This window comes from Thermobia domestica, chromosome 13 (assembly GCF_964235325.1).
Source record: "Thermobia domestica chromosome 13, izTheDome1.hap1.1, whole genome shotgun sequence".
NCBI lineage: Eukaryota > Metazoa > Arthropoda > Insecta > Zygentoma > Lepismatidae > Thermobia > Thermobia domestica.
The window spans coordinates 96,474,384-96,502,180 of record NC_137466.1 but is presented as its reverse complement, the minus strand read 5'-3'; the positions used below and the strand labels follow the sequence as shown (position 1 = coordinate 96,502,180).

The 27,797-nt window shown below is 36.9% G+C and overlaps 1 protein-coding gene across 2 annotated transcripts in view; it reads right to left on the bottom strand.

Annotated features, from left to right (window-relative positions):
* Positions 1–27,797, bottom strand: part of Med (Smad/Smad4 homolog Medea) — a 109,699-nt gene that overhangs the window by 49,278 nt on the left and 32,624 nt on the right. For both annotated transcript variants that reach the window (XM_081736145.1, XM_081736144.1), the window contains exon 4: positions 7,677–7,851. In XM_081736145.1, the coding sequence (XP_081592271.1) occupies positions 7,677–7,851 (175 nt within the window). The remainder of the gene's footprint in view (positions 1–7,676; positions 7,852–27,797) is intronic.

Below are 27,797 nucleotides of genomic sequence, written 5' to 3'. Positions count from 1 at the left end.
AAGGTGGCGGCAGTTGGCTGACTATATCAACTTCGAAGTCTTTGAAGTCTTCGAAGCTCCATCCGAATGGGAAGCGTATCCCTTGTTTTTATTTATTTAAATAGCGAACTTTCCCTCGCTTTTATTTTAAATAATGATACGATGACAGGTATGGAATAATGGAGTGACACTGAAATATTTGGCTGCTGGATCAACAAGAACCAGAATCCCATCTCCGCTTGCCAAGTGATTACCAGAAAACGTCCAGTTCTATAGTGCCATAATACAGGTAACTAACTAATCGTGTCTCTACGCACTTTGCTGATAGAGTAACTACGCAGGACATCGAGAGCAAGTTCTTCCACAGAGTCCAGTGGCGAGATGTTTGTTATTTCATCGTTCTCCTTTTCCTACCTACTTCAGACAAATTTAACCCTTATTAATAAACAAATGCATGGAACAGCTTGTTTCCAACGAACAAATGAGCACTTCAATTTGTTTTTCGTGTATATTCCTCAATTTAATTTAAATTTGTTCATTCATAATAATAATAATAATAATAAAAAGCAAGTGGAATCAAGCACAAATTTACATACATATTTACATGTATACATATATACAGCTGATAATCACCATGAAAATCAGTGAATAACACGAATTATCAAACGCATACATATACTGAAGAAGAATCTTTGAAATTGTATATCTACTTTCCATTTCATCTAAGGCGATGAGCAACCAAAACAAACGTTCGTACTCTACCCCTCTAAGTGACTGACTCGGTTCAATGGTGGAATTTTTGTAACATACTATATAATTTTAAGATCTACTTTTGTTCCATCATTCTATGCTACAAAATATCACAGTATTTTAAAAGTATCGTAGAGATATCATATGCTGTTTCACTCAGCCATTAGTAACCCCAACCACCAATGCCTTGATGGTCATAATTTTATTTCAGTCTTGGTATATGATTTACTATATGAACTTACCGCTATGCTTAACGAAAATCGATTGTGATTCTAACACGGAATATACTTGAACCTGAACCCACAAAGCGGGGGTGATGTATATATTTCCTGAAAGCTTAGGTCAAGGTAAGATCAAAACCAGTTATCAAAATTGGGGAGGTCTCAAGCATTCCGCTTGAGAGCAGCACGTTACTCATTTTTATTAACACTTTTAAGCGTGTCTTAAAGTCCGTTGCAACCCCGAAAAATCTGAAACGGTAGGACAAATATGAAAACAGAAAAACATGTCTTTCATCATTTCAAAAGTATAACGTATCAAAGTAAAATAAATTGTCCCAGGGTACCCCGCAAGGTCCCAGACGGGGCCCAACTCAAAATTTTTAAATGGAAAGGGGGATCAACGTGCACATAGTATGAAAGTTGGTGTTAAATAAAATAAAAGAAGATAAATCAAGTCGCGACTCTCTACGATAAGCCTGTGCAAAATAGCGGTGGGTCAAAATATCAACAATCTTTATTGCAAAGTTTATGGCCACTTGTATGAATTTGAAACGGTGGAATAGGTGTAGAAACAAAAACACGGATATGTCATTATTTCAAAAGTATAATGATTCAAAGTAAAAAAAAAAAAAAAATGTTCCAGGGTCCCTCGCAGGGTCCCAGACGGGGTCAAACTCAAAATGTTGAAATGGAAAGGGGTTCAAGTTGAGTATCGTATGAAAGCTTATGTTAAGTGAAAGAAGAGAAAACAAGTCTCGACTCTTGATGAAAAAGTCTATTGCCACTATCCTATTAATCTGAAGCGGTGAGACAGGTGCAAAAACAAAACAAAATAATAATAATAATAATAATAATAATAAAAAAGACTAGAATGTATCAAAGGAAATGACTCGTGCCATTTTGCAATACTTATCGACAGTCGAGACTTATCCAATGTCCAATTCTGTATCATTTAACACGAGCTTTCACATGATGTGCTTATTTACCCCCCTTGGCACTTGAAACTTTTGAGTTGGACCTGTAGTTGAAACTGGGATATTTCGTTTTTCTTTTGATACATTGTAGTTTTTCTTTTGTTTTGTTTTTATATCTGTCTCACCGTTTCAGATTAATAGGAGTGGCAATAGACTTTTTCATCACGAGCCGAGACTTGTTTCCTCTTCTTTCACTTAACATAAGTTTTCATACGATACTCAATTTCAACCCCTTCCTATTTCAACATTTTGAGTTTGACCCCGTCTGGGACCCTGCGAGGGACCCTGGAATTTTTTTTTTTTTACTTTGAATCATTATACTTTTGAAATAATGACATATCCGTGTTTCTGTTTCTACACCTATTCCACCGTTTCACATACATACGAGTGGCCATAGACTTTGCAATGAAAATTGTGTTGATATTTTGACCCACCGCTATTTTGCACAGGCTTATCGTAGAGAGTCGCGACTTGATTTATCTTCTTTTATTTTATTTAACACCAACTTTCATACTATGTGCACGTTGATCCCCCTTTCCATTTAAAAATTTTGAGTTGGGCCCCGTCTGGGACCTTGCGGGGTATCCTGGGACAATTTATTTTACTTTGATACGTTATACTTTTGAAATGATGAAAGGCATGTTCTTCTGTTTTCATATCTGTCTCACCGTTTCAGATTTTTCGGGGTTGCAACGGACTTTAAGACACGCTTAAAGGTGTTAATAAAAATGAGTAACGTGCTTCTCTCAAGCGAAATGCTTGAGACCTCCCCAATTTTGATAACCGGTTTTGATCTTACCTAGAGCCAAGCTTTCAGGAAATATATACATCACCCCCACTTTGTGGGTTCAGGTTCAAGTACATCCCGTGTAAGATAAAATAAAGTACATTTCACTTTCCTACATTGAAAAAGAGGCACAATTGAAGGCCACTAATGGTGTTATATATAAAGTTTGATATGAAAATTGGAGGGACACAGAAACATGTACTTCTTTACCTAATCAATTGAAGTTTCTCAGTTTCATGTTAACACTCAACTATTGTATCCATAAGATGGCATTGATACTGCAATATGAAACTGTCGCATAAATGCATTTTAAGTCCCTAAAAATTTCCATCCCGTCATCGGTTGCAACGTTTGGCCGTTCCAACATTTGCCTCACAAGGCCCTCATAACCACATAGCGAGCGATTTTAAATTCAATTTATAAATAAATTACAGAAATTGGTCTTCAATTTAAAAATATGTATGTGGTATTATGGCATATATAACTGATTCTTTATACGAGTTTAAATATCCTATGAACTTAGATGTGTGAAGAGAGCAGGGCTCATAGTAGTCTGGTCTCCTGTAAATAGTTGAACAGTAACCAAAAGCATACGAAAAAGTGATAAGAAGTGACATAAATCTCATCATGCTCCTGTTTTCCTTTGTCAATTTCTCCATCACCTTTCTCTTTGTTAGTTGTTTCATCTTTTTTTTTCTTTACTTGTTCTTTTTGAGCTTCCTCCTTTCTTAAGTTTCCTAAGTATGCTTTGTAGTTACGGTAAGCAGACTTAGCAGATGTAAGAAGCTTCTGAGTAAATGGAACCAGTTCTGGCCTATTTCCTAATTTCTTCATCCCAGACATTATATTGAACTTAACATTGAGAGTTCTCAAAGCCATGAAATATTCAAATTTATCACCTACTCTTAAGAACATACAAGTAGCATAACACAAGACGAACATGATGAACCACACAAACACACACACACAACGTTGAGCGGAGCGTTAACTATTACGAGAGAAAAGTAAAAAACTATTATGATAGAAGAAAAAATAGACACAGAAGGGTTGTCAACCCCACCGTGAGAGTTTAAGCATCCACCAACCATCCACTGTACTTTAGAAAGAATAAAAGCTGAAGTGAGAAAAATCTGGCTGTTTCACATGTGGCAGCAAGTTCTGAAGCTTTCAGAAGAGTAATGAGTAACAATTTTCTGCTTTTTTTCAATTAGTTTTATATTTTTCTTCCAATGCAAAACATAAATCACACGAAAAAGTCACTTTACATCCCAAAAAAGTAACTTTTATTGACCAACTTTAAAAAAAGTAACTTTTTTTTTCTTTTAACTGACTGGCTATGAGCTTTAAGAGAGTGAGTTATAAAAGAAGCATCAGTATAACCATTAGAAGGCGAGAGCGCGCGGTGGAAATTATTTTAATCTTCTATCAAGGTAGGTAGAAGTTACAAGATGGCTTTTTTTATTATTATTAGCATAGAAAGAGGACACTACAGGAGACAGTCATAAGAAGGTACACACTGGGTTAATGTGACAGAAACATCAGATTGTACACCTGGTCGGAAGCCACCCTCTGTACTGCAATTAATGGATGGACCAGGTCCCGCGTGTGATATCATAAATCCGTACATGTTACAAACAGGTTGGGACGGCCAGTCAGTCAAGCGGCAGTAAGTTGTTCAACAGAGTAGGTAAAAGTGCACCACGGAGAATACACAATTACAAGAGATTTCAAATTGGGATCTTACCAGTTCAAACTGGGCATTCTGCACAGCTGCAGCGAAAAACATGAATAGTGTATCTGGGCCACGAGTGGTGGCTCAAAACACTACAGGCTATTCATTCGTGAAAATTCATGCCAGTGACAAAGTTCAAAAATGAACTCCGTGTCCACCGACTAACAGCAAGTTTCAATAAGCTTCTTAGGAACACTATGGAAGTGGATCATCAGAAAACTGCTCGTGGAACTGCAGACGAGTTAAAGTTCATTCAACGAACCTTCTGATCCTGATGTAAACATTGTAGAATGGTATTACTCCGCCAGTCATCGCATGATTGGCTATCGGTCACCGCTTCTTTCGAGAAGCACGTGCTTGTACCCTGTCGGCCTTTTCCGTATTCCCCGCACGCAGCCATATTGTAAACTGCGATTCGCGCATAAGGTGGGCCAAACCCAGTTTCTATGCATGCGTATTCTCTTTTATTGCATTAATTCAATTTAGTTCTTAGATAGAGTGTTGTTTCTGTTATTTTACTGTAAGTAAATTGTATTTCTGGTAATGAGCCTTATAAGCAACAAAAACATTGAAAAACAGCTTACTTGACAATAGACTATTTTCTTCTGCCGCATGGATGCGCCAAGGCTCTTTAACCAATAAAATGAAACAATCACCACGTGTATTTGTTTACATGAGGTACTGAACGTTCCTTGAATGAACTGTAGGCACACATCATATCACGGTCGTTCAGCAGCTCCGTGCAATCGGTAACGTGAAAAAGATAGGCTTGTGGGTACCATATGTACTAACACAGGCCAACAAGGATTGCCGCCTGGATATGTGCAATTCTCTCTGTATGCAATAAGTGAAAAGATTTCCCATAACGTAATGTCACTTCTAATGAAAAACGAATCTGTTATGACAGTTGTAAACAGTGAAGACAGACTGGATTGTAATCAACGTCCAGAGTGCACTCTTCCACTTGCTGGTGATATGTGGGGGGAAGGGGGTGCTTTATCACGTTTCTCTCCGTCGAGCTGAAACCTTATTGTGGATCGTTCAAGTGTTGGATTAAATCAAATGCACCCTAAAGCTGTTTGCAAACCTTAAGCAATAGTAAATAAACACAGACTCCTTACGTTGCTCGACAATGCACGCTACTTGTCGCTCAAATGACATTGTAAGACTCTCCGTGAGTCCCAGTATGAAATCCTTCCTCACCAACCATATTGTCTTGACGTTTCTCTCGTTGAATACCACCTCTTCCTGCAAATCGGTCACTTCTTGGGAGGGAAGAATTTTCCTGATGACCGGGCGGTTGAGGATTTCTTCGCAGCGCAAACTCCAGACTCTTTTCGTCATGGAATCTAATCGCTGGTGGAGCAATGGCAAAAGTATGTATGTCCTGTGGCCGAAGGTTACTTTTATTAACCACATAGTGTATCTTCCCCCTTTTTTCCCTTCCTCTCTTTGAACATGACATACATCAGTCGAAACTTCTAATCGCACAATCCAATATCTTACAAATATATGATTCTTCTAACATTGAATAAGTACCAAAACTCCTCAATACTCAATTTTAAAAGAGCTCTGTCTGTTCTTTATTTGTCTTGTAATGTTCTTTGATGTATTCTGGCCAAATGAAATCCTACGCTTGACTATTTTTAAATTTTAATCCTTTTTCTTTGTTCACGAAATTATTTTGAGTGTTACAAAAATGCGATACCTCTTCAGCGTTTAGTGGAATCAATGCAAGATCAATGTCAGCTTTACAATAGTCTGGCTTTAACAAATTACCCCGAAAATAAGTAATCAGTGACTTCAAGTAGCTTACCATTAACAAAAGTGTATTTTCCATAAATTTCACCAAAAATTGGAATTCAGTCAACTGTCAATAGTTAATATGACACTTCGAAAATACTTATCAATTTCTTTTACAGCATTTTGTGACTGCCAATCTTCCGTAGCATATTAAAGCAACAACTGATATTTACTGATGGATTCATATTTAACATTTAAAAAGATAAAAACATCTTACCTTACATTCCTGTAATAAATTATAACAAATCTTTCAGCTGTGATGCTAACCTTATGACATGCTAATGGAATTTTTCATTAAAAAAAAATCTAACTAGAACACGTTCAGGTACCATCCACCAGGCCAGAACCAATGAGAAAAATACAGTACGCGTCAATTAAAAATAACATCAAATTACTTTAAATCTTCTTCTCTCTTCTCAAACACCCGATTCCAATAGGCAAATATCGGAATCATATTCCTGGGCTCAAGAATCTACAAAGTGTTTCATAAAATCGGATTTCCAGAATTGTTGGGACGTTAGTGCTTCATTTGTTTTCCAACTTGAGAAATATTTTTTGCAAGAAGTGGATTAATGTTAATGCTATGATTTTTGTACCGATTTCTTAAAATAATAAACATAATGAACATCTGCTACTTTGCTTTTTACAATTAAGACATTTTATAATTACTCGTAGAATTTGAACGTATTTCCAGTACATCAAATGAGATACACTTTTCTACATTGTAGCAGCTTTTCAAGAGAAAATTTTAGCAATTTACCCAGCACAACCCAGAAGTATGGAATGAACTTGTAACAAGTACCATTTTAACACGTATATTATTCGAGTTACAGGATTTTTTCAAAATTAGAAATCAAATCAACTTCTCATGAATAGCAGCACAGCCGAAAGAGTTACACTGAGGACGAGGAAAGAGAAGTCTTGAAATTATATGTATTGTAATTTACTACAAGGATGTAAGGTAACGTGTTTTATCTTTTTAATCAAGAACAGTGACATTAGTTTCCATTGTTTACTACCTTAACGGAAAACATGGTAGGAATAAGATCTTAGTCTACCGCTTGTATAAAACATGGTATCTCTTCCTGACAGGAGTATTATGATTAGTATTGTCAATCCACTTTAAAATCATATTCTCAACTTACCGAACAAGAATGTACAATATTTGTTTCACAGTGCTTAATGAATACAACAACTATAAACCTTAACATGAATCCAGACTAGCTGAATGCACGTTAGCCATTTAACCACTTTTTAGGCTGTGACAATTAGAACTGCTTTACATGTAGACATGCAACAAGAACATACATATGAACATAAAATCATCCTGCAGATGTGAGTAAAGATGTGGATGGGAAAGAAGAAAAGTGGTTACTTTTATCCCAATCTTATATTCTGTACTGAAATTATATAATCCACCTAATACCTACCGATTCCAGGTGAAACAACCCTTTCATAGTGATATGGATTCACACAAACAGAATCACACTTTAAGTCAAAGGCATACTGACAGTACTTTATATGTTTCAGTTCATTTTTGTGCAAGTCAGGCCACCTCCATATCCTTGCATATATTACATGAGGAAACCCCTTTCGCCCGGCAACCTGAAGAAGAAAAAAAGTGAACCTAACAATAGAGAAGCATAGGATAAAGATGTCGCTAACAAATATAAGATTCCTTTGTAGAAAACTATGTACAGATTTCTTTGCTATATACAACAAACCATTTTCCACCTAAGAATGACACTTTTAAAAGTTCTACCCGATCCGGTCCAGTTTTCCTTCAAGTAAATCAATTAAGCTGAACAAAACCGAACCGCATCGAGCCAAGGCAAACCAAACCATTAAATTTATTATTAGCTTTACAAAACAAGAAAAAGAAAACACCAGATACCTATAAAAGTACAACTACTATTCGATATACAACTTACCTTTACACAAAGAAAACTACTAATTTTTTTAAAATTATGTATCACATATGAAAAAATATCTGCTGCCTAAATTTATCACGCGTACCATGCAATACACAGTAGCAGTGAAATGGTGGAATTATAGTATGGTGTTGCTTCTTCTGATATAGCATCGAATCATTAGATGTTGTTCAAGCACAATTCAGGTGAAGGATTATTGTGATATTCTGGATAATGAACTCCTCTCAACATTGTAGATTTTACGAAATGTACCTGTTGCTTAAAATACATCAATTTACACCCTTTCAACCCTTTCATAGTGATATGGATTTACACCTTTTCTAGACAATATTATGTGACAAATATGTTAGCCAACTAGATTGGCAGCTCAGAGTCCTGATCAGAATTTTTCAATCAAATATTTGTGGATTAGGTTGAATCTTCGCATCAGAGCTAAGCTGAGATCTGCAAACCTACTTACTGAGCGCGCAAGAGAGAACAAAAAGTCTGCAATCCTTCCCTCAACTTACGGAAAGTTTACCTCACATCTTGCATACTGTAATCACACAGCGTGAGAAACTTTTCAATGATATATCAGGATTGGCACCGAATTACTCTTTAGGAAGTAGTATATGGGTGATACGAACGCAATACTCCGCGTTCACTATTTCCTATTGAATGAAACACATTTTAAAAATGCCACTTGAATCGATATACTTTGATAAATATTTTAAGGCTAGATGCATGGTCGGTGATGCATTACTTCCCAATGCTACCTACCGTCCCTGGCTTTCTAGACGAAAGTTTGCTATCTTGATTGGAATAGCTTCCTATTGCACGACGCTGAGTCCTCATCAAAAATTCAGTGCTCCGCCAGAAGCCAAGCAAGGATTAATATTCTACATTAAATTAAATACAACGGCGCAAAAACAAAAGGGGTTTTAAGCCGATAGTCGCCAATTTTGTTGTTGCTTTTCTTGGTTGGAGTCTACCACTTCTTTCATTGAAGTAGATCTCCAAATGTCTTCACGGCGACGCGGCAATATCAATATCCAACGTCCCCCCTCCCCCATATAAATCCCGTATTTAAACGATATAGTGCATAATCGGAACATGCTTATTTCCAGAGCTGATGTCATATAGTGTAAGTCGACACGTGCACGTTCTCAACTCCACAGCTGCATAGCGCAGAGTATACGCAGATACAGACCACGTAACTATTTTTGTTTTAAGTAAACTGTTGGGCAAAGTAGGCACGACTTTACTCTTAGTATGATTTATCATTACAAGTTTTAAGGTGACGTTATAATAATTTTCTTGGTAAATATGACAATTATCAATTCGCTAAAAGTGAACAACGAATGCTATAAATATAACAGCGTGTTATTGAAACTAGCAACCTTCTCTGGGAATATAATGAAATTTATAGTACGATATTTGTACTCTATTATTAATATCGTAATCCTATCGTACTACATGTAAGGTATACAGTTTGACTATACAAATTGGACAGTTGGTACTGCACATAAAAATTAAACTATCAATGGCATAAAAATTACTTAAAATCTTAAAATTCAAAGCTGCAAATGTTGCTTAGGTACGTGAATTTTAATGCTCGGGTTTTTATTATTTCCGTGATTTAAAATCATTGTCTTCCACAAAAAGTGCTCCCCTTAGACTAGCTCTTATCTGCAACACGAGACAACTGACGAAGTATTTAAATATATATATTCCACTGCACACCTTGCAACTTTGGACATATGTCGAAAAATAAGACAAATGAAATACTAGTATAATTTCCAAGTTAGTATATTATAAATGCCATAATAAATACCTATCATATTACTTCATGAAATCTACAATTACTAGTGTTTATCGCAAATTATAGTTACAAGACACACACACACAAAAAAAAAAAAAAAAAAAAAAAGAAAAAAGAAAAAAAAGAAAGAAAAACTACATCTACCCGCGGACGCACCTGCATCAATGAGAGAGAAACATTTCTCCCAATCTCTTTCTTGACTTTGTCAAGTGTAATGTGAGTAGATTTTTTTTTTTTTGGGGGGGGGGGTAAAAGCTCAGCGATTCTTTTAGCTAGGATAGCACCTAAATGTTGCATTTTTCAATATATTTTATGTTAAAAATTTTTTAAAGACTGTAAATGTATCTACAGTTGCAGAAATAAATTTAACATTGTAAATAACGATGAAAGACAGATGTCTGTTCTGTAGCAGATTTCACAACATGAAATTATACAATGTACATAATACAAAGTGTTTTTATTATTATTACAAACTCAAACTCAAGCTCACTACTCATCCTCGTTCTCGAGTTATACAGTAGTAATTTTTATGCTTTGCAAAACTGTCGAAGGGGCTAGTACATACTAATTTTATTTATTATCTTTTAATATTTTTATACGCAACTGGTTAGCTTATCCTTAATTAAAAAATTAAATCTGACCAAATCAAATCATTTTAAATAAATAATAGTGTTACAATTTTGGCAATTCTTGTGTCTGATGAAGGCAATCATACATTGCTGAAACTGTAACATTATTAATTTGGTTTGGTTAGATTTTATTTTTTAATTAATGTAAAGCAGTTCCAAAGCTAGAATGAACATGATTCATATAGTTAGTTTATCTCGAAATATGAGAACATAACGGACTTCGTAGGTGAGTTGAGTTGATTTTGAGTTTAACGTCCCGTTCAGCAGCGAGGATATAAGAGACGTGGACCTACTGATTAACGTGGAATCCGAACCACATGAGCTCCCGCCGGGAATCGAACCCGTGTCAACTTCGTAGGTGAATAACACTACACGCGTAGATAATCGCAGGGTATTGACTCCCCAATTCCCGCCAAGTTTCATTCCATTAAATATTTCTTTATCATTATATTTCAGTTACAACTGCCTAACCTAGCTTTAACCTTAGAATATGCAGACAGTTTCTGTACCTATTAACATACAAATGCATCCCAATAATAATTAACTTCATATTTTTATGATTAAATTTAGTAGAAATGTTTTAATTTCAGTTCTAACATGATGTTTGGAGATGACTAGGACTTAATTAAGCACAATTACTAACACTAGTTAAGTAGGTATATACAGGGTGATTTAATAAGAACGTACCAGGCCTATATCGCAGCTAATACTGCATGTAGAGCTTTCAAACAAAACAAAAAAATGCATTACCAAATTGTATGTGTAGAATGCAATAAAAATAGTAGCGAGACCAGTGGCGTCTCGTGAATACCTCCAACGGGGGGCAACTTCAAAATTTGAAATGGAAAGTGGAATAACTGTTGGGATCGTTCGAAAGGACATTAAATGGCATGCAACTTTTTAGAGGACAAACTTTGTCATATCCTTTCCCATTTAGCCGCTAGAGGCGTTGTTGCAGACTTGTATCTGACTACCCGTAGCAGGACTTTATCTCAGCTAATAATGCACATAGAGCCGTCAAACAAACAATTGAACTACCAAATCATAAGTGTAGACGTCAATAAAAATAGTAGCGAAACCTGTACGTAGAGCCTTAAACAAAAAATTGCATTACCAAATCGTATGTGTAGAATGCAATAAAAATAGTAACGAGACCAGTGGCATCTCGTGAATATCTCCAACGGGGGGTCATCTGCAAAATTTGACATGGAAACAGGGGTTGGTTGTGCCTCCATTGAAACAAGCGGACAATGGGAGAAACGTCGAGAGGAAACACGTTGGCATATTTCTTCCTCGTTGGCAGCAGCACGATCGCATTACGAGGTCAAAGGCAGATGATGCGAGGGTTTCTGCATGCGGAACCAAAGGGAAGAGTAAATACTGGTCTGAAACGAACGGGACGTACAATTGTGCATACACGAAATCACACCGTGTAAGTGGCGACAACAATGGCGTCAGCAAGAGACCACGACGGGGGGAGGGTACATACTGTAACAGTAAGCAGAGGTACATTTGCTGCTGTTGAATGAAGCTCTAAATAGGGAACCAATAACATACGCAATATTTGAAGAGTGGTTTCCGTATGGATGCGACAGAAGCGCAGTGGATGGGGAGAACTATGATGAGGGACAATGTACGATGCTATAATAAAACGGAAGAAGAAACTATTGGTTGCAACGAAGAGAGACGAACCGAATGGGCTGTTGCCAAAGCATGGAACAAAACATGGGAACAGAAAGCTGAGGCGATGCAATCAAGCCATTGGAGAAAGATGAGTAAAGAGCTAAAGAATCAGCTTATCTTCTGCGGAGTGTAGTCGACGCTCCCTGGCTTTCACAAATGTTCAAAGTGATGTCCCAGAACATCAATACAGCGATTTATTCGCTGTACGTAATTGTGAGCAACAGCTTCCAACTCGGCCACGCTGATGGTCCGGAATGCGGTTGTAATGCGATCTTACATGTTGCAAATTGTAGTTGGACGGTTGACACACACAAGATCCTTAATTTGACCCCAGAAAAAATAGTCCATACAAGTAAGGTCGGGCGACCGCGGAGGAAACTGTGACTTGGAACCTCTTCCGATCCAGCGTTGCGGAAATAGAACATTTAGCTCTTCCCTACACATGGCAGCATTATGGGCTGGACAGCCACCTAATTGAAACCACATCGTCTGACGTATATGAAGCGGTACGTTTTCCAATAGCGGCTGTAGATGGTGTCGCAAGAAATCACGAAACATTGCACCTGTTAAATGAAAAGCAAAAACCCATGGCCCAATGACCTGAGTCCCTACAATGCGACCCCACACATTAATGCACCATCGGTGTTGCCGATTGACTTCTCTCATCCAGTGAGGGTTCTCCGCTACCCAGTAATGTGCATTGAGGAGATTTACGTTGCCATCACTGCAGAATGTCGCTTCATCAGTCCATAAAATGAAGTGAATGAAATTCGGATGTTCTCTCACGCGATTAACCACCCAGTTGCAGAACAGAAGCCGTAAATTACAGTCCGCATCACTTAGTTCTTGATGCAGAGAGAGGTGGTAAGGGTGAAAATGTGATTTCCACAAAATACGCAGGACACTCACTACCTTGACTGATACCACGATCTCGTGCGATCTGCCGCGAAGATACATGAGGATTTACTGCAATAACGGCAAGTACATCAATGGCAACGTCTTCATTTTGTACGACTCTTCTCCGGACACTATAGCGTTCACGCATGTTGCCTGTCTGCCGAAATCGTGCTGATAATCTCCGCAGCAGATTGTGAGAAATAGCTTGTCGCTGTGGATCCGGCATTCCCCTAAAATCATGAGCATTTGGGATGAAAAGCCATCGGCTCGGTTCAATTGAGCCGGCTTGGTTGGAACGAGCCATCGACTCGGCACAACTGAACCGATGGCTCGAGCCGGTTCCATTGGGATCAGCCAACAACTAGACTCATGTGAGCCATCGGCTCGAGCCAGCTCCGATAAAAACCAGTCTATCGACTCAGTTCGACTCAGCTCAATTGAGCAGATGGCTGAACCGGCTCGCTTGGTTGAGCTGTTGGCTCACTTTTCGGCTTGGATTGATAGTGAATGAGCTGTGAGCCGAGCCGATGAAAACCCTAAACCCGGACTGCGCAGTTTTGAACATGTTTGACCGGCGCCCTATAACTTTTATCAATTTTTGGCTTGCTCCTCCGGAACTCTAACCCAGAACCTCATGACCGATGTCCTTGCCTCCTAAAGACTTTTCGACTACCCAGATAGACAGTCAACTAGTTTTTAGTATTCAGATACAAGCCGCCTATCTTTCGTGTTATAATAATAAGAAGAAGGAGGAGGAAGAGGAGAAGAAGAAGGCGAAGAAGTTGTTGTAGTGGTAGTACTAGTAATATCATTGATAATTATATTATCTACGTAGGATATTTGAAGAGAGTATTTGGAACTACACACAGGATTTAGCTCGAATTGACTCGACTCGACTCGAAACTCGACCCGAATTCGAGTCGAGTTGGAGGAAGTTTTTCGAGTCGAGCTTAAAGGTGTCTGTTTCGAGTCGAGTCGAATTTCAAAGAAAACTTGCTCGAACTCGCTCGTGCCTAATTGCAAGTGTTACACCTACAGGAAGAGTCGAACCACGGATTGCGACGCATGATACCAGTTCTTGCTTCGTAGACGGTAGTTTGAATAATGCAAAATATATCGCAAAAAATAGTCACAATTTCGAACATTTTTTTTATCGTTTGTCAGCAGTGTTTACTCATTTTGATTGTTGTCTATTAGAGCGCCAACTATTACGCAAGAAAGACAATGTTACATAACGTACTCACAAAGTACGTTCACATGTCATTCAGGGTTATGTCGTTTGTATTGGTGTGAATAACTTGTAGTTTCAAGGATTAGTTTCTTGATGTAATTCTATTGTGTGGAGTTCGATTGTGGATTTCACTTTTGATGGGATGTTAACTGAAAGAAAAGAATATGGGCAACAAAGCAAAAGTCCGTATCGTATGATGAAGTTGGACGTTGCTATGTAGTTAGAATCTCTTATCAGTAACGATGAAAATAGTTGTTCATTAGTTACAAAAAAATTCTTATTATGGATCAAGTGAAGATATCAGTAACATTAGGTGACGAAGTTAAGGAGTGCCGATAATTGTAACTACAGCGAAAAGAATGGGTAATATTTTAGAACAAGACTTGATGACATAATATACTCCAAACAGCGAAAAGAATTAAAAAGATATTTTCATAATATAATCGCTGGATGCATTGGTGTCAGCAGTACATAAACTTTGGGGGGACAGACTACCGGAGGGACTAGGGTGTATGGAATATCCCAGGAAAGCGGAGAGTGCGGGGCTCTCAACCGGAAATTTCTTTTTAAAAAGTCTTCGTACATTGCATTTTAAAGCATTTTGACTTAAAAAAGACAAACGAAAACTTTTGATAGTTATTTTTTTTTTCTTTGGAAAATGTGGTATTAAATACACACACACACACACACACACACTTTATACCTTGTTTTACCACCTTGTTTTACAATTTCAGTTAAATTTAGATTATACCAAGTGTATATCAAGAACAAATTAACGATAAAAGATGGTGTGAAGTGAATATTCAGAAACAACGAAGTTCTGAATACAGATTTTGGGCCTACTATCCAACAACTAATGTAAATGAATCTCAATAATATATATAGTTTTAAAAATTAGTTGAAAATTATGTTATTTGGGCTAAACTAAACTCACTTTGCTGCTCGCTATCTAAACGAAAATAGGTTACTCCACTTTTGCTTTCATAAGGCCAAAAACTGCCTGTCATTTTTACAACTGGAAACAAACTTTTGTGCCACTTTTTTCATATCACTTGATCTAATAGTGTTTTGTGAACGTAGCAAACTGCTATATGGTTGAATCCCTTCTGGGTCGTAGTTTACCTAAGATATTTGAAATATTGGCGGGACAAAAACAGTTTTACAAATATTAGGGGGGACATGTCCCCGGTGGGATTGACGCCCGTGGCTGGTTGTAAAAGGTTTTCAACGTTAATAGATCAATAATTTCAGACGTAAAGACAAAACCACAAAGGAAAAAGAAAATAACTAGGATAATGAAAATAGTTAGACCAGAAATATGTGGAACTGGTAACTGGGAAAGAAATTTGGGAAATAGGGTTGAATAGCAAACCAAGGAGAGAGGAGAAGGAAGAAAGAGATGAAAGAGAACGAGAAAGAAGCTTGAAAAGCCTGGATGGATAGCGAAACAAGAAGAGAGAAGAGAAGTAAGAAAGAGGCGGACGCGGATGATATGTAAAAGAAGAGAGGGGAAAATATTGATAATATGTTAAGTGAAAGAAAAGAATATGGGTAAATTGGCAATAGTCGGTATCATATGATAATGAAGTTGGGCGTTGCTATGTAGTTGGAGTCTGTGGTCAGTAATGATGAAAATAGTTGTTTATTAGTAACAGAATACGTTACCTCTCTTGAGTAAGCTACTCTTACTGTTTATCCTTAAGAATAAAGGTAACTCTATTGTGATCGTGTCTGTGAATATCGTAGGTCTATTGAGTGACAATTATTATTTATAATTAGTCATAACAACTAGTCAAACATTCGTCGTCTGTTCTTAATTGGTCTACGATGTTAACGATTGCAGAGAGTAGATATCATTACCTCGTACTTTGAGTCAACGAGGAAAAGGAAGGTAACAGAGATTCGAATAATGATGAAGGGGTTGTATATAGAATTAAATGCAAAGAATGTGATATGAGTTATATAGGAGAAACAGGGAAGAGGTTACAAGAAAGGATTAAACACCACAGGGAGAACGTTAGATTGAAGAAGGGCTGGAAAGGAGAAATGAAGCATTATAAGAAAATGGAAAGAGGCAGAATGGATACGAAAGGAAGGAAGCAAGAAACTTATGAATTGGAATAGCGGACTAAATATACATGATGTATGGAGGAAAATATTGGATAAAACAGAGAAGAAAGACGAGGTAGAAACAGGTGTATTGAACAGCGGATAGACAATTAAAAGTTTGTTTTTCAAAAGTGAAAGTTATTCATTAAGAATACAGAGGTGTGCCAATTAAAAGTTTAGCTCTTAAGTGAAAATTGATCATTAAAGTTGCATATGTATCAATTAAAAATTGTTAAAAAGGAAAGGACGAATATGATTGGTTCATGGAATGACCTCCTCTCATTTTAAGAAGCATATAAGCTGTTTATTACAGGTTAGACGTTCTAAACGAGCTATTAAGGCTATTTCAAACCGCACAATTAACAATAATAGAGGGTACAAAATCATCCAGCCCTCATGTGTTTGAAGTTATTACTTCAGCACTTACCTAAAGTGTTTAGATTTAAAAACAGGATAACTGCTAATGCAGGGCGCAAAATTTCAAAGTCAGATGCACTCGCCAATCCAAAGACGATGGTCGCCAATATCTCTCACATAAATTATGAGGCAAACCATTTCGATTGAGGGTGGGAAAGGACGGGCGAATTACAAGTTGTGAAGATTCACTTTCCATGTCCGTTAAGAAGACTTCAAATTCCGTGTTTTCTCTCACTCAGTGACATTTTTTTCGAGCGAAACAGACACTGCGCAGCCCTGTGAGTCAAGGCAGAAACTATTCCTACTAAACATTGGTAGCCAACTCTAAATTTCTAGTCGCCAATGGCGACCTGGCGACTGGAAATTTTGCGCCCTGTGCTAATGTATTTCGAATCTGGAAATTCTAGATTACAAAGGGGGGATGTTAACAGTTTACACACGCTCGTCCGATTCGTAAAGTATGCATTAACAGAATTACGAAAAAATGAAATGAAATTCTTCAATTTTACGTCCCACCGTTATGCTGTGTAGGGTAAAGTAGATGGCACTTATGAAAATGAATTAAAAAGTGAAATGAAGGAAGTGCGAAACGGGAGAACACCGAGAAAATCTAAGCACACAGTGTTTGTCCAGCACAAAGCCCACTTTGCGCACAAACACACTATCTGCGCTATCCCCGGAGAATTATTTCAAAACAGAAAGATTTTTCAGCACACGAAAGAACACAGTGAAACTAAATAGTGGAAAGCTTTTAACCTAGATATTTCACTGTAGCTGGCAATTTCTATTCATAATTAGTATTAATATTTAACAAAAGAAACTGACCAAAGCTTAAAACACACTTTATTTTAAATTATAGTAACGGTTTCAGATATCTAACATATCCTTCTTCAGACAATATCGAAAATAATATTGTCAGACAATATATTTATTTTCGATATTGTCTGAACAAGGATATGTTAGATATCCGAAATCGTTATTATAATTTAAAATAAAGTGTGTTTTAAGCTTTGGTCAGTGTTTCTTTTGTTAAAATAATCAATCCAAAGCCATGGATAGTCTTACTATTAATATTTAGCACGATTTTCGCCACATACCTCATTTCATTATAATGGTACTTAAAGCGGATGCTCTGAAAAAATGGGATAAAAATTAAATGAAAGGAAACCGTGACAAGTTATTAAGTGTTACATCGTGACGAAGAAATGAATTTGAGGAATTAATTTACGGAAAGTAACCTAACAGTAACAACAGAATTCTCTGATGAAAAGTGAGAAGCTACTTCATATTGAGCAGTGGTCGAAGTGAGACGGTATGAGGTGGTATGCTATACCGCCACTGGTTTTTCAGTGATGAAAGCATACCACATCTGGTTTTTCAGTGGTCAAGACATACCGTCACTGGAGAGTAGATGCTAACTATCTTTAATAAATCCATTTTTATACACAGTAATTGACGAATAGTTTTGCACATGAAAAAGATTTTATTTCTTACTTAGAAATAATTTCTACGTTGACAACACCGACATTTTTATCTTTTTCCTTCCTTTTGTTTTTAAAATAAGGTATCTTCAAAGAAGTTCATCTAGTTTGTATTTTGATGTGCCTTATTAAATTGTTTCTTTTTTATGTAGGCATATTTGTGTCTTCTTGCCTTAATTATATAAATGTCGCGTTTTGAGCGGATTTAGGGGTTGTCTGCTGTAGGGGCTTTTCTTCCATGGGTTTGGAATATCCTCGGTCGAGTGGTGGTTCCGGGAGCTTTCCCGCAGGAAACTGTTAGTATTAAAAAAAAAATCGTTTTCTGAGCATTTTCGTGTATAATTCTCTATAATACGAGTACAACATAAGGAGATATTTTAATTTTTTTCCAGAAATTTGTTGGTGAGCATCAACGGATGAGGGACCATACCCACTCCCGTAACTAAAGAGACGGTATGCAGTGGTTTTCACTCATTATGTAAATAGAAGTGCAATCTTTTAGGCAACATACCCTCATTGTATTTCAACATTTAGATATCTGGTATGTCGGGTCAAAATCGTAATAAAACACACCGCCTCTTTCCCCCCCCCCCCCACTTCGAACACTGATATTGAGATTATAGGTTAAGACATTTAGTTCATTGATACACAGTCTTTACAAAAATGAAACTTTTCTTCGCAGAATATAAATTAAATATTTCTCCATTTAGAAGACAATCGTCCAAAATAAAACATTGACTCAATACGTTTGATTTTTATATTTTGAAGAATAGAAATTATTGTCTAAATGCTAACTTTAAAAATGCGTAATCCATCAAGGTCATTATTATTGTAAAGACAATTCTAATATATAATTTTTACTAACCTTAAAAAAATCACAAATCTAAAACTATACTAATTTATTGCTTAGCTTTCACTTTACCACATATTTTGATATTTGCAATTTTCGCAAACAACATATGTGATTATGCTATGTTACTTCTTGGCAGTTATTGGGTTGCAGGTTCAATATGCATTAATTTCTCAGACTTTGATTTTCGGTTTTACTAGGAAAATACTACAAACACTTAGAACGGGCTTTTTTATTATTATTATTATTCGATAGCAGTTCGCTAGATATGCTAATATGCTTCGAAAAAAAAGTCAGAAAAATAACAGCTATCAACCAAAGTAAACATTACTGTATTTTTCCCACGAAAGAAAAAAAAGTGCCTACTATAAAATATTAGCATTATCATGTTTTCACATGACTTTTGACCCTTATAAATTAACTGACACATTTCTTTTTAATCATCATGCACTCTATTTCACAAATTGCAAAAAACAGCTGATTCAAGCTGGCCGAAGTTCAATAACAGAGTTGCTAAACCGTAATATTATTTGACTTGTAAACTTTAATCTCTTTAAACATTTGGATCACGATCAATATGTGTTATCGGCTTGCCAAAGCAAGCATAAAATATTAATATAGGTTTTTGCTTTGCATTTCGAGGTCCCATTAGGATTAGGAATTAGATTTCTGGATTTCTGGCCATGTTAGCCCGTCACGTATGAGAGTTGATGTTTCTCGGCGATCACACTACCCAGGAAATTGGGGAGGAAGGAAATCACCCTGGTATCATTATGTTTATGTTAGGTGTCATCCCGGCATTTACCTGGTGTGAATGAACAAAATTCACTCAGGATGGCTGGCCTGAAAAAGCTTTTACACTTTTTCGACTGAGTATTCTCATCGGGAATCGAACCTGAGGCCGCTCGGCTCCAAAAGCTAAAGCGTTAGAGACTACGCTACTCGAGGCTACTTAGACGGTTCTGTGTTCGAACCCGGAGGTCCGCCATCCTGTCAATGATTTTTTTTTTTTTTTAATTTGCATTATTTTCATTATACAAATGGCAAGACAGTCCGTTTAAATATAGACACTGGCCCACTTCCTTGCATTTTCCTTCTTACTGTGATATTGTTTTCAGCTAAAGTGGCTTTCCAAGCTGCATCTGGAATCTAAACTCATATTATATAGCCCTGATGGCTGAGGTAGGTATGTATGTTCGGCCAATAAAGATTCAAAAGCTAAATAAGCACTCTAATGAAACCATCACTGATATTTTAATCGAAATCACGGTTGAATGGTTACATACCACAAATGACGCTTTTATTCAATGTAATTGCACTGTGGGAAAATTATTACACGCAAATATTCATTCTTGTTATTATTACTAGATGAAGATTTTTAACGGATGAAGCGCTAACTGAAGAGGCCGAAGGGCTCACGACACGAAAGCTGGTGTATGTAAAGCTTTTCTTATATACAAAATTAGAACGTATGAATTCAATATGACAAACTCTGGGGATTTTACTTGTTATTACAAAGATGTCATAAGTATTGCCATACTCTGGTACAGAACATTACAGTATAATTGAAGCAGGTTCACTTTCAAAGTATAGTCTCTCGTGTTGGACTGTCTGCAGCCACCTTCTTGCCAGTTCCTCGATTTCACGCCGATACCACGTCTTGCCCTTAGAAGCAAAGAAGTCAGTTACTGCTGTTCCCACCTCCTGCTCGATGGTGAAGCATTCTGATTTCAGGAAGTGCACCGTGGACCGAAACAGGTAGTAATCTGAAGGGGCAAGGTCGGGACTATATGCCAGGCGTGGCATCAGTTTGATGCCATCAAGTTCCTGCATTTTTTGTTGCGCTTTTCGAGCTGAGTGTGGTTTAGCGTTATTCTGTTGCAGCAGGGCACACTTTTGGGTCACCAATGCAAGATATTTTTGTAGTAGTGCACCATACATACGGTCCAACTTTTCGGAATAAAGGTCGGAATGGATGGTACAGTCGTTAGGAACAAACTCGACGTGAATTACCTCCTTATTGCTCTACTACACACAGCGCATGACGTTCACTCGAAACAGTCCTGTTTGTCGAGCAGTTTTGGAAGCTGGCCCTAGCTCAATCACTGTTTCTGCACATTCAAATTTTGGAAAAACGCTCATTTTTCGTTGCATGTAATAATACGTTTCAGGAAACACACGTCACGCAGATTTTGCAGCAGTTGTCGGTACACATGCATTCCCCTCTTGGTCAGAGCTGAGGTCAACTCATGCGGCAGTTTCTGAAGTTTTTCTAATTTCGTGAAGGTGACGCACTACAGAGGACTGGAACATCCCGAGTTAGTTTAACAATCGTCGTGTGCTGGTGGATGGATTTTCCTCAATGGTGTGTCGTATGATCTCAGAATCTGTTACCTAGGTGTTAAAGGCAAGCTTAACAGATACAGTAAAACCTGTCTCCAACGGACCCTTTATTAAACGGAAAACTGTCTTAAACGGAAATATTTCACGGTCCCATGAATTTAGGAGAACAGAACGTGTAAAACTCCTTTCATTAAGCGGAAACTGTGTTACGCGGACAACGGAAAGAAAAATAAACATTTAACGGAAAATTCTGAGTTCCGGCCTACAGCGTTTAGAAGATGTTTAGACATTCTGTGAGACATATACATTACACTGTCTGCGATAAAATGTTCGTTCTTTTGTTAAATATTTCTGGACAGTGTTGACCTTTCCCAACCACTACTCATATTCACCCCCACAAATTGTCCTTAATCCCCGCAACTTAATCAAGAATCATACGGAATGTCGGAAAGAAGAAAACGAGATAGAGGAAGAAGAGGAATACGATACCGAGTTCCAAGAAGAGTGTAGAATAAATACATATCAAGATTCTCTCAGAAGTTTAAAGGAACTGCAAAAATTTGCCTTACGAAAAAATTATTCTGATTCATTTAGTATAATTTCTCAGGCTAAAGTGTATGCGGAAAGTCAAGCAGCCAAACAGCAATGTACACAGAAAACCCTGCTTGGCTATTAGAAAAATAAAGAAAACGTGTGCATAGCATATTTTGTATTCATTTTTGTGTGTGTGTGTGTGTGTGTATTTATTCGTAGAATAAAGAAGTACTGTAATCGAACAATGTACGTACAGCAATATATTTCCTCAGTATGCCCCTTTATAAGCATGTATTTAAAAAAAAAGAAAGGAAAGGTCTACCTCCACTAAGCGGAAACCTGACTTTAACGGAAATTTTTGCAAGTCCCGCTCGATTCCGCTAAAGACAGGTTTCACTGTATTTTTATGTATTTTATTTTTATTATACATTATATTTCAAGCTAATCATTCTGATATCATTTTATTTTATTCAAAATTTCATTAAGTTTAGTGGCATAGCAGGAACTGCTTTTTTTGTATATTTGTTGGAAAGTTCCATATGATTTTAGAAACTTCAGGGAGATAGAGGTTAGTGACCTCTACAGTACCAAATATTGCCAACCTATAGTATCTAGGAAATAATATAAACAAGATTCTTTTAGTGTGTTATAACTATTATAGAAATATATTGTAAGAAAAGGAACGAAATTCTAAGGATGGACAAAACAAAATTGGCGACAGAAAGTCGCAGAACAATCTTTTGTTGAACTCTACACACCTAGATACGAATTTTCAAATACAATACGAGAGAAATTGTTTCACTGACCGCGATATTCACACTTTTAATGGAACCGCTACCTCTCTGGTAGGGGTGGTTCAACGGTTCTGGCTGCCCAGTCAGCGAATCTTCATCAATTCAATTTTCATATTGTTCCAGGGTTACCAGAAGGTGCTGGTATAGGAAATATATTTTTGAATATAAATTCCAACCTATAACAATTCTTGGACAGATCCGATATAGTTATATTAGTATATAGAATCGCGATCCTTACCGTATATTCTTTATAGAATAGCTATTTTGGCAGTTTCCTATTCTTTGTTTAATTTTAAACTCAGTATGTTGATTCTGGCACTCCCAGCATGCCTTGGAGTGTGATGAAGGGTAGCAGAAGACAATTGTCTACAACCAACAAGTTATTTGGTGTTTTTTCTGTTTTTTAACAATGACAACTCCACCCAAGTGTATAAATGTAAAATAGGATACTTAAATATTGGTTTTCAACTTTTATTACATGTCAATTGTAATTCGTTAATCGGTAATATAATTAAATATAAATGTAAACAGAAAAGGATATCGGTCACTGAGAGAGGTTGTTTACATTCGAAAAAGAAACAGTAACCGTTAGAGGGATACACCCGTCAAGCCTCTCGCAAGCAATCCTTATTGTGGAAAGAAAGTCCCGCTATCCTCTGACAATAATAAATAAATAAATAAATAAATAAAACTTTTGAAGCCCCGCGAAGGAGGCGAGTTTTGGTAAAAGCTAGTGTGTTAGTGTGTGTAACAAAAGCAAATGGGAGGAAAACATTTAGTTAGTTGAAGCTTCACTGTTATCGGAACCACATACTACAGAGAGTCTACAAATGATTAAGTTACACTATTATTAAGACTATTATTCTTGATCACTATTAATCTTCACGAACATGTATTCTATACAAGCTATAAAATATATTTGACTGAAAAGTTTCAAACTACATTTTTATAGTTCTTAACATGTTTACAATTAGTGAAATTAAGTGACACCAGAAAACAACTATAAAGATGGAATAGTATGAATTAGTGTTATTCAAAGTAAAGAAACGATATTATTTTAATTAGTGTTATTCCAATAAAGTGAATCATCGTGTTATGACATGGAAGATGTAGCAGGACTATTATAATTATGCTAAGCTATTTATACCAGAAAATTCATCGTGAACATTTATGAGAATATTAACCAGCGTGTGAGAGACTAAAAGAAGAAGTATAATCGGACCTCTCCAGGAGAATCATCTGTAGTGAAGTGTATTCACAGTGACTAAGAAATTAAATATCTTGTTTAACGGTTTAGTGACAGTGAACATTCGAATTTGAGAGAGATCTCTATTCTATTTATTATTATTTTAAAGCTTATTTAAGGCAGTTATCAAAGTGATTAAAAAATATCTATTGATTATCTAGTATATATATATATATTGTGTGTGGTGTTGTTGTGTGTTCATTAGTGAAATTAAAAATAAATATGTGTGCATTTTCTAGAAAGTGTGTGGAGTTTTTAATTGAATACTTAGCCGCAGGGTAAGTACAAAATAACTTGTATTTTTTTTTAATTTTTCAGGCATTCCAGGATTTGTTGTCTGCCAGATTTAACTAATTCAATTTGATGATAGATTCACATTTTCTTAATATTAAGATAATATCTGACCTAAAGTCAGAACTTCAAGCAGCATTACTGTCCCTAACGGGGCAATGGGACGTTAAAATAAAACTCATGTTTACAGGAATGTAAATTCTACCTTTATTGTAATTTGGCTCTACCGACACTAAATTATATTTTTATTTTTTTTTAATTTTTATTTTGGCTAATCTAAATTGTATTAATTATTTACAACATTTACATATCATTTGCATATGTCGTACATTCCGGTGGTGAGAGGATGAGATGGGTATTGTAAGCACCTCCCACCTATCTCATGTTCTTCACACAGGGGCGGCTGGACTTGGGCTGATCTTAGACATTTTTACAATTTGAAAGAAATTCCTATAACCAACGGGTTGATGTGATGTGGCTTACTCTACCTTCCACTTTGGCATGATAAATGTTCTAGACTGCTGACGCAGCGTTATGCCCGATTTCGAACTCATCCTCCCACGGTGCCTTCGTGTTAACTACTTCTCACGCTTACTACAATACTTCTTACGTCAGTTTGACCTTATACTTGCAAGTCGATCACGACGTATAGACACGCCTGTTATTTGGATTGTGGAAACATTGTAAGACTTATAACACTCTTGTATTATTATTATTACCTTTTTATTTGCTGGAAACTTTACATGTAAATGCTTTTCCATAAACATCACACGAACGCCACATACAATTCTCAAAAAATTCAGTACTTTATGTTGTGAAAATACTGCTACATCTACAATTTAGACAATGCTGGAAGCTGACAACTAAATATCCAAATAATTTAATACATTTCGTTTATAAGTTCATTATATTTCTGGTTCGATGAGAGTACCAGACAGATAGTCCCCATTGTTGAGTTCAGATTTCAGCACTTTCATTTCCGATAAAGCAAATTTACACACGTATTTTCAAACATAAATGTTAATTTTAACGCCAAATTTAGTACAGCTCTCGCGCAGGCGCGCTAAACTCCGTAACGAGTGAGTTAGAGAAATATAGAATGGATTTAGTACGAGTTCAGAACGATTGGAAAGAAAGGAAACAGTACAGTCCAAAAATTTTACGATCTTTTGCGGGAAAGGAAATAAAACTCACCAACTCGAAACAGAGTTTCTCGTTCACAAACGAACAATATCAGGTTAAACAGGTTATAAATTAAACAGGTTGAATTTGTTAATGACAGACCTCTTTTATTATTCCCAAGATGAGAGGATATTTTCAAACCAATTATAGGCAATCAAAGTCTGCATAAGGAAAGTAATGAGAACGACGTTAGACTCGTGAAGTTTTCACAAAAGACCTCATCGTGATGAATACAAAATTCTTATATTGCCATGTTCATAATTACACTTGGACCTCACAGACGGCAAAACACATAATAAAATTGATCACATTTTAATAGTGAGAAGGTAGTCTATCATAACTGACATTCGGTCGTTCAGAGGAGCTGACTGTGACACTGATCCCTGCCTGGTAGCAGCGATAATAGGAGAGAGATTATTGATATAATAAGAGAGAAAGAGAGAGAGAGAAAGAGAGAGAGAGAAAGAGAGAGAGAGAGGAAATATTTCATATCTAAAAACGGGAAGTTTAATTTAAAGAAATTAGAGAAGAATCTGGGGAATGTCAGATTGAAGTCTCGAATAGAGTCTCGGTTTTAGAAGGTTTGGTGTGACCTAGTGTTGAGGACACTTGGGTTATACTAGGGACAGTATTAAAATTTCAGCGGGAAAAAAGTGGGGCACGCGGAAAATACATAGAAACAAACAATGGTTCCACTAGAAATATACTAAACTAGCGGAGAAGAGCAAACAGGCAAAACTGCGATGGTTACAAAATCCGAACGATATAACTACACAAAATTTCGTTGACATCAGGCGGGAAACTTCTAAAACTTTTAGAACAAAGAAACGCAATTTGTTGAAAGCTAAAATTAATGAACTTGAAAATATAACAGTAAAAACAAAAGAACATTCTGGACATGAATCATACATATTAATGAAATATGACGGAACAATTGCCACCAATGCAGATAGCGTCTTGAATAGACGGAAAGATTTATTTAACACGTGGCCAAAAATTAATGTTCGCAGAGAAAGTAAAATTCACACAATAGAACCGTATGTTCCAGAACCTAACCGAACAGAAGTAGAGATCACTTTTTTTTTTTTTTTTTTTTTTATTTAAGTCTCAGAGTGCAGATAAAATTCCGGCTGAGTTAATTTTAGCTGGACGGGAAAAATTGTGGAACTAGATGCACAAACTCAGAAAAGAAATGGAAATACAATTCCAGAGGAAATCAATTATTTATTGATTTTAAAAAGGCCTACGACTCGGTTAAGAGAGAAATATTGTACAACATTCTTACAGAATATAATACAGAGGTCGTTCAGCCTACGTTTGGCCGATTTCGTTCCTTCCTCCTCCCGGGCAGAATGGACTCACCCGACCTGGCTCGTGGCGTCCTGAAAACGGAGTTGTTTTTCCGTGCGGGCGACAATAACGCACAAAATAGGACTATTGTTGTGAGTGTTGTGTTAAATTTGTTTCCAAGTGTGTGGGTTTCCGCTCTGTGACCAAAGTGCCACCCAAACTAAGCCGGTTTTGGGAAGGCTATATTGCGGCTCTTTATGACGCCCACTTTAGTGTTTCCGTCATTAGAAAACAGTGCAAGAAGAATGGTTGCAAGATCAGTTTAAGTGGAATAAAAAATGTTATTAAAAAGTACAAGGGCAACGAAGCTCCACCATTTGGATCACCAACGAAGTTGCCTAGGAAGCGGGAATGCACCAAGGCCACCTACACCATGCAGAGGAAACTTCGCAAAATGGCAATGCAAGAAACTTCGCCAATACAAAGGTGTATAGCTAATCGTCTTGACGTGTCTTTGTAGACTGTGGGCCGGACGTTACATCATGAACTCAAGCTGGAAAAAGTCATGAAAGCTCGCGGCCATCTTCTCACGGATGCCCACCAAAAGGAACGAAAGTGTAACGCCCGGAAGCTGTAGGAACGGCATCTGTTAAAATAAAGGTAGATGTACGTCGTAACGCTCGATGAAGCATCGATTTACCTTTCCGACTGCGGCAAACCGAGAGCCATCATGTGCCGAGAGAAAGGCGCCAAGAACTTCAGAAGGTGGGCCCGTGTCTGTAAAGAATCCTTCCCAAAAAGGTTCATGGTCGTTACTGGCTACTGTTACCGAGGTAAACTGA